Source organism: Sinocyclocheilus anshuiensis, unplaced genomic scaffold (genome assembly GCF_001515605.1).
Source record: "Sinocyclocheilus anshuiensis isolate Anshui unplaced genomic scaffold, SAMN03320099.WGS_v1.1 scaffold1040, whole genome shotgun sequence".
Classification (NCBI taxonomy): domain Eukaryota; kingdom Metazoa; phylum Chordata; class Actinopteri; order Cypriniformes; family Cyprinidae; genus Sinocyclocheilus; species Sinocyclocheilus anshuiensis.
The window spans coordinates 233301-241886 of record NW_015551050.1 but is presented as its reverse complement, the minus strand read 5'-3'; the positions used below and the strand labels follow the sequence as shown (position 1 = coordinate 241886).

The 8586-nt window shown below is 47.0% G+C and overlaps 1 protein-coding gene across 2 annotated transcripts in view; it reads left to right on the top strand.

Annotated features, from left to right (window-relative positions):
• Window positions 1–8497, top strand: part of LOC107661918 (interferon-induced very large GTPase 1-like) — a 24582-nt gene extending 16085 nt beyond the window's left edge. For both annotated transcript variants that reach the window (XM_016451710.1, XM_016451709.1), the window contains one exon: window positions 3621–8497. In XM_016451710.1, the coding sequence (XP_016307196.1) occupies window positions 3621–8384 (4764 nt within the window). In that variant the 3' untranslated portion in view covers window positions 8385–8497. The remainder of the gene's footprint in view (window positions 1–3620) is intronic.
• The last annotated feature ends 89 nt before the right edge of the window (window positions 8498–8586 follow it).

The following is an 8586-nucleotide window of genomic DNA, read 5'->3' as shown; positions in this document are numbered from 1 at the left end:
CCAGCTGTGTGCCAGTGCGTCCGTGCCGAGTGTTCCCTCGGTCAGGGAGTAGAACAACTTGCAGTGAGAGGTTTCTGGAGAGGCAAACAGGGCTACCTTAGCGGCTCCGGAACGTTTCCAAATCAGCTGGACCGTCTGGGGATGGAGTCTCCATTCTCCCGGGAGAGTAGCTCGTGACAGCTCGTCGGCCATATGGTTGAGCAGACCCAGAATGTGAATGGCACGAAGTGACCTCAGAACCTTCTGACTCCAAAGGAGGAGGTGGCGGGTGAGTTGTGACATGAGACGGGAGCGCAGACCACCTTGTCGGTTGATGTACGCAACAGTCGCTGTGTTGTCCGTTCGGACAAGCACGTGCTTGCCTCATAAGCACACTTTGAGACGGTTCAAGGCAAGGTACACTGCTAACAGCTCTAGGCAATTGATATGCCAGTTCAGTTGGGGGCCTGTCCATAGCCCCAACACTGCGTGCCTGTTGTACGTATGGAGGCATCCGTGTGAACCACAGCATGCCTGGAGACCTGTTCTAGGGGCACCCCTGCCCGGAGAAACACAAGGTCTGACCACGGGGTGAAGGTTTGACGACAGGCCGGTGTAACTTGGAGCCGGTGAGTGCCGCTCTGCCACGCCCACTTCGGGACTCGGCCATGAAGCCAGTGCTGGAGCAGTCTCATATGAAGCAGCCCCAGCGGCGTAACTGCCGCTGCAGCTGCCATATGCCCCAGGAGCCTCTGAAATAGTTTCAGTGGGACCGCTGTCCTGCCCTTAAACGAATTCAAGCAGTTCAGCACCTACCGCGCACGTTCCTCTGTGAGGCGTGCTGTCTGTTCGACCGACTCCAACTCCATACTGAGAAAAGAGATTCTCTGCATCGAGGAGAGTTTGTTCTTTTCCCAGTTGACCTGAAAGCCAAACCGGCTGAGGTGCGAAAGCACCAAGTCCCTGTGTGTACACAACTGATGCTGAGACTGAGCTAGTATGAGCCAGTCGTTGGTTATGCGAACGTCCTGTTCTCTCAGGGGAAGAAGGGCTGCCTCCACAACTTGCGTGAAGACACGGGGCGACAGGGACAGCCCGGAGGGCAGGACCTCATACTGATATGCTTGTCCTTCAAACGCGAACCGCAGAAATGGTCTGCGGCAAGGAAGGATTGACACATGAAAGTACACATCCTTGCTGCAAACCAATCTCGGGGACGGATGCACCCGAAGATGCATTTCTGCGTCAACATCTTGAACGATAACCGGCGAAGGGCCCAGTTCAAGACACGCAGATCCAAGATTGGTCTTAACCCACCGCCTTTCTTGGGTACAATGAAGTAAGGGCTGTAAAACCCTGTATTCATATCGGCTGGAGGGACCGACTCTATGGCATCCTTCGCCAGTAGGACTGCGATCTCCACACGCAAGACAGGAGCATCAGCCACCTTCACTGTCATGAAATGGATGCCACTGATCTTGGGGGGATGCCGGGCAAACTGAATCGCATAGCCGAGGCTGATGGTCCGTAGAAGCCAACGAGACGGGTTGGGTGAGTGTGCCTGGTTCCACAGTTTGGCAGAGGGTGCGTGAGTAGGGCCTTTGTTGATACTCTCGAAACGCCTGCTGCTGCCTGCTGGCGATGGAAGACGATGAGTGTGATCCGGTGCTGGTCCGTTCGCAACTCTCCGTGCTCTCCTGGGACCCAGGGACAGAGAAAACTGCTCATTGAGATTTTCCAGATTCTCCACCCGGCCCTCCTCAGGGGGACAGAGAGGTGCCTTCACCATCCCCCAAAGAGCAGCTTCCTCCAGCTCCACGGTGCCGCTTGCTGGATGTGGCGCGGGAGCAGGGGCGGATGCAGGGGGCCGAGCAGGCTGGGGCGCTGCCGCCGGCGGTACGGGTGGGGCGGCCTGCCTACACCCAGGTGCTGCTTGCTGGAGGCGGATGCGGCGCGGGAGCTGGGGCGGATGCAGGGGGCCGCCCTCGGCGATGAGCAGGCGTGCAGGTCCCTCAGTGCCTTGGCCTGATTAACCTGCAGTAACGCTGTAGCGTGTAAGGCGGAGGCAGCTTCTCCTCAGGCCGTATAAGCATCGCCGGAAAGGCCAGACGAGTACCTACAGACCCGGGAGGGGAGGAACAGTTCGCCCTGCCGGGTGGAGGCGGTTTTAGGACATAATTGCAACTGACCGCTCCACCGGGGGGACTCTTGTATACCCCCTAGCTGCACCACCGTTTAGGGTGGTGAGGGAGGAGGAACCAGCAGGTCGGTTTCCGGCAGTAAAAGGTGCCATCCATGACTGGTGAGCTGCTCATGCACCTCCGGAAAGAAAGGCACTGAGGCAGGGCGCTGAGAACCAGTGCGAGCCACCCCGAGAAACCAATCGTCCAACCTCGAGGGCCCGGGACGCGGTAAAGGTTTCCACTCGAGCCCTGCCTTACCCTCTCGGCGGCCTGGGAAAGCATAGCCGACATCTCTGGATCCGATTCAGGCCTTGACACTGTCCCGGAGGGCGGCAGCGCAGCCGAATCTTCCTCTCCAGAAAGCTCTCCCTCCGATGCAGTAATCGGCATCCGGTCATCGGGAGGAGCACCTAAGGATACTGCTGGTATGCTCTTTGAAGAGGGCCCAGCGCGTTCCTTTGGCAGCTCAATTGGTTGCGAAGCGCTAGAGGAGCGATGGTCCCCCGAGGGTTGGTTCCCTGAGGGGTTTGCCACCACTGTAACCATCAGACCGCCCATGCTACTGCCCAAAGTAGTCCATGCCTGGCTGCCGCCAGGACGAACACTAGATCGCGGCAGAGGCAACGGAGCTCTGCCCCCCTGGAGGAAACGGAGCCTGGCCCGCAGCTGAGATGGTCATCTTCCCGCAATGGGAACATAACTCAGCCGCGAACGCCACCTCAGCGTGCTTAATGCCCAGACACACGAGGCAGCAATCACCCGGCGCCAGGTAACGACCGCATCCAGAAACGGCATCTTTAAAAAGACGATCCGTTGTCTTTACGAAGACGCACTAGTTTATTGTACTCTTCTAGAGAAATTGGCTTTTTTAGGGAAATGCTCTTTTACGTGCTGAGACGCACAGGGGAAATGGCCGTTTGCAGCACGACAGGGGGTAGTGCAGCCTGAAGTGCGCAACCCACTCGACACAGGAACGACCACTGCTGAAGCGCCATCCGCCAACACAAAAAGCTCCCGAGAGCGCGCTAGACTCGTCACACACGAAGCAGTTTGGTAGGAGCAGAAGGATGTTGTCGTTCGGCTCCGAAGCGAAAAGCTGGTATGCGTTGCACCGGCTGCCTTTTTATGCTCATGCTGTGATCAGTGGCAGCTGGATGCGGCAGTGGTCATCACATGCCAATGTGCATTGGCTCGTTTAGTTTACACTCGAAGTGGATTGGTCTCTCTAAGCGAGATCCCAATTCGTCAATCACTGACGTGACTCGGAGTGACCGACTGAAAGGAAACAGTACAATCTTCTAGATACAAATTGTATTGTAAGAGCTTCTGTGAACAGATTTTTGGTCCTGTAATATCTTTATTTTTTTTCTGATAAATTTGGATAATACAAAGTAGAATGACAGTATTGATCTTTAAAAACAAATTAAATGACAGTAAACCTATTTTTTTATTCAACAGGTTAAAAACAAGGAGTTTAGACAAACAGGAGCCAAAAGAAATCGATGCCGACAACAGGAAGAGACTATAAAAAAAAGTACATTCAAAAGACTTCATCTTGACGGCAGGCGCAACAAACTGAAAACTGCAGATGTTCTTCAGATAAATAAACATTTATCCCGTAAAGAGTCTTGTGCTGAAGATGAGCTGGTTCAGACTTTCATGCAAAAACTACTGATGATGAACTACAGAGCAAGATACATTACAACTAAAGAGACCAATGTACAGAATAAGGCAAAAGGAAAAGACAATATGTCATCTGATAATGAGAGTGATATTTTTGATGTTGTAGAAAACATACCATTGTCAAACAAAGGATCAAGCCAATCTGAGGGAATAGACCCGATGGATGTTCAGATGGCTGTGTTTCATTGTGCTGATGGTTTCCTGAAGCAGCTGATGGTCACTAAACTGTCCCAGTGTCAGTACGCTCTGCCTCTGCTTGTTGCTGATCCATTCAAACATCAGATTGAGTTTCCTCTCTGGACATTCAGACAAATCAATAAGAGCTGGAAGAGAAACACCAACAATGAGACCATCAGTAAAACCCTGTCGATTTACAAGGCAGAAACATCAATGGTGTTTTTCTTCAGGTTTGGCTCTGTGTCTTCATCCAAGTCTCAGCTGATGAACAGTCTGATCAATGAGAAACACAACACGTTCTTCCACAGGAACTGCCCAGGCAGCAGCAGAACCAGAGTCCTGATGGATGGAGTGGTGGAGATCGCCTGGTTCTGCCCCTCTGGGAAAAATGATGATAAATTCACCGACTGTGTTGCGTTCTGTAATCTACACGGTGATGCAGGAGACCATGAGAAACAGTTGCAGATCCTCACTGAAATGAGCTCAGTCAATGTTGTTCTTCTACCACAACTGGACAGGAATGACAGAAATGCAGCAAATATCCAGAACCTGTTCAGAAATGGAAAGCCACTCATTTGTGTTCTTACAGAGGATGAATCAGCTGTGATTGAGATAAAGAAAGTGAAATTCAAAATCGGTCTGAAAAATAGAAATCAGTCAGTTGTTGCTGAAGAACTCAGAAGAGTTATAAATGATTGTCTCTCAGACTCATCTTATACTTTCAGACTTGAAGATGTGTCCAAGCACTCAGACATAAGAGTAGATGAGGCAGATGATGAAGACTGCAGGAGAGGAAGAGAAGCAGCACAGCAGATGATGAGTTTACTAGAGAAGAAAGATCTGACAAAAGTCAAAGAATCATTTCTGCCTCATCAGGGGAAACTGTGGCATCAGTGGTGTCAGAAGAACAAAGAACTACATAGACTTCGAGGAGATGAGATAGAAATGGACATCAGTAGAAAACAAACAGAAATGAATGAAATCCGTCAATGGCAGCATGAGTCTGACATCAGTAAGTTTATGAAACTCTTTATTAAAGAAATTAACTCGCATGCTGCAAAAAAGACATTTTTCCTTAAATGGCTCAGAATTCTTCTGGATGAGCATACATCAGCTGATCTTTCTGCTCTACATCACAAATATGATGAAAAGTGGTCAGCAGTTGTAAAACTGAAAGAGAGTCATAATAAATCTGAACAACTCAAAGCTGAACAAACAGAACTTGAGAGAATATCCGAGGATCTTCAAGCTGCAGCCTTTGGTTTGGAGCACATCATGAGGGAGATCGGTCAGATCTATGAATCATGTTCATCTGTGAAGAAGAAGAACAAGAAAGAACTGAAAGACTTCTCTTCTCTCCCTAGTTTTGCAGCACAGATGATGATCTCTGGATTTCCACTGGAGCTGATGGATGGAGATGCTGCTCATGTTCCTGTGATCTGGATCTCTGCTGTTCTAGATCAACTCATCAAGAAACTGGGAGACCAGAGTGTCTTTGTGCTGTCAGTTTTAGGGATCCAGAGCTCTGGGAAATCCACCATGCTGAACGCCATGTTTGGACTCCAGTTCGCCGTCAGTGCTGGCCGGTGCACCAGAGGAGCTTTCATGCAGCTGATCAGAGTCTCAGACGAGATGAAAACACTGATGAAATTTGACTATTTTCTGGTTGTTGATACCGAGGGACTTCGTGCTCTAGAACTGGCTGGAAGATCAACAAGACATCATGACAATGAACTGGCCACATTTGTTGTTGGTCTTGGAAAGCTGACACTGATCAACATCTTTGGTGAAAACCCAGCTGAGATGCAGGACATTCTTCAGATTGTTGTTCAGGCTTTCCTTAGAATGAAGAAGGTCAGACTGAATCCCAGCTGTGTGTTTGTGCATCAGAATGTTTCAGACCTCACAGCTGGAGAGAAGAACATGGAGGGAAGGAGACGACTGCAGGAGACACTGGATGAGATGACAAAACTCGCTGCTAAAGAGGAAGAATGTGCTGCAGAATGTTTCAGTGATGTGATTAGATTTGATGTTCAGAAAGATGTGAAGTATTTTGCTCAGCTCTGGGAGGGCAGCCCACCCATGGCAAAACCAAACCCAAACTACTGTGAGAACATTCAAGAACTGAAGGAAACTATAATGTCTCATGCCTCAGAATCACATGGAATGAGACTGAAAGACTTAAAAGATCGTATTAAAGATCTCTGGGAGGCTTTACTGAATGAGCGATTCGTCTTCAGCTTCAGAAATTCTCTGGAGATTTCAGCCTACAGGAAACTGGAGACCGAATACAGCAAGTGGTCCTGGAGTCTTCGCAGTGCCATGATGGAAAATGAGAACAAACTACACAACAAAATAGAAAATGAAGCAATTCACGAGGTCGAGGAAACTGATCTTCAAAAAGAACTAAAGGAGACAAGTGAAGAAGTGAAAAAATCAATGTCTGAATTCTTTGAAAAAGACAGAGATGCAAATATACTGATTCAGTGGAAAACATCATTTGAAATCAAAATCAAAGAGATTCAGGAAAACATTGTGAGAGAAACAAAGAGAAAATTGAACGAGATTCTCCAGCAGCGAGACCTTAAGAAAACGATTGATGCTCAGAGGACACATCATGAAAATACGCTCTTTGAAAAGAGCAAAGAACTTGCCTTAAAACTAAAAGACAAAGCAAAAGATGAAGAAACACTGAAGAAAGAGTTTGATTTGTTTTGGGAACAGAGTGTGAAGAAGATCATCAGAGACACTCCTCCAATCAGAGACATTGACATAATGAGAGATGTGAGAGAGATCCTCAGTGACATCTATAGAAGTGTTCCTGCTGATCACTGGAGGAAGAGCAGGGATATTTTCACTGTGACGAGTTATACAGATTATGTACTGTTAAAGAAATCTAGTGGAAATACAGGACATATTAAAAAAGCCTTGAGAGCTGTTAAAGAGACATTTCATTATGCTCTATCAAAAGAGGATGAAGCTCAGATTAGATCTTTAGTCACAGATGTTGATCAGCAGACAGACAAACAGATTCTGTCATTTAACATTTCAAAGATGGGCTACAACAAAAGCTACATTCAACAAATCATAGAGTACATCAAGACAAAGGTAACAGAACATGAGGAAGGACAAGTGAAATATGTATTCAAGAATGAATTCTTTAGGGATTTGGTTCTTTCCATCTGTATGAGAGCAAACAGGAAGATCAATGACCAACACAGACTTTTTAAGGAAGCCAATGATCCTGTAATATATGTTGAGAAGAAGATAAAAGAGTACTATAGTATTTTCCAGAAATGCTGTCATGGATCCACATCAGCTGTTATATTTGGTGAGATCATCTGTCAGAAACTGAAAGAGCCCATTGAGCAGAGCGTCTACAAGAAGACTGCCAGAGATCTGACGGATGAAATGAGATCAAACTGTGAATCACTGAATGGAAACAGGTCAAATCTGGACAAACACATCTTGAAGACACTGGCAGAAGAGAAGCATTTTGACAAATACATAAGCTACATTCATAATCCCAGAGAGCACTTCAAGAGTTTCATCAGAGATGAAGTCAGTCGGTACAACACTAATAAGTTCAGTGACAGTGTTTTACCCAAGATGAAGGAGAACATTGAACTCCTGCAGCAGAAGATCATGAGAGCAGCACATGAATCTACTGAACATGTTCAAGAGAACAGAGGAGATGCTGGTTTGTGGTTGAAGAGTTTCACACAGCAGCTCTCAGATGAGCTGATCTTCTCTGAAAAAGACCTCAGTGGAGTGAAACATGATGATGTTGAAGTGAAACTCTTAGAAGATGTGATAGATAAAGAACTTCCTGCTATAATGTCTGACATCAGCAGTAGATTCAACACAGAGACATTTCCAGTAAAGCTGGACTATAAATTCAGACCAGATGAGCTTCTGATTGAACCCAACAGCACTGACAGAGGTGATCAGTGTCCGTTCTGTAAAGCCATCTGCACCAACACCATAGAAAACCATGATGGAGATCACAGGGTTTCTTTTCATCGTGTTAGTGGAATAACTGGGAGGTATCAAAGTAATTCAACATACCTGACTATAACCATCTGCACATCAGCTGTAGCAAGTGATCAATGTTTTCATCCCAATAAATCTGATTCTGTACACCCCTGGAGAGAATACAGAACAGCAGGAGAAAGATTTGCTAACTGGAGCATCACCTCTGATCTCTCTGAACTGCCCTACTGGAAGTGGTTTGTGTGCAGATTCCAGAAAGATATTGAAGAATACTACAAAAAAACATTTGAGGGGACGAAGGGTACGATACCAGATGAATGGAGAAAATTCTCAGAACAGGAAGCAATTGATAGTTTGGATAACATTTGAACAACTGCAACAGGTTCCTTTTTAAAATCTGTGTAAAGTCGATATTAAATGTGTGTTCTGAGTTTATCACACCACAGAAAAGTGTGTTATTAACCACCCAGCCAAATTTAAATGCAAAAAAACCCCCGCCAAGTTAATAAAATAAGCTATCAAAATCTTGAAAAAATAAGCAGTATTCTCTTCTCTCAATCGCTGGGGGGGG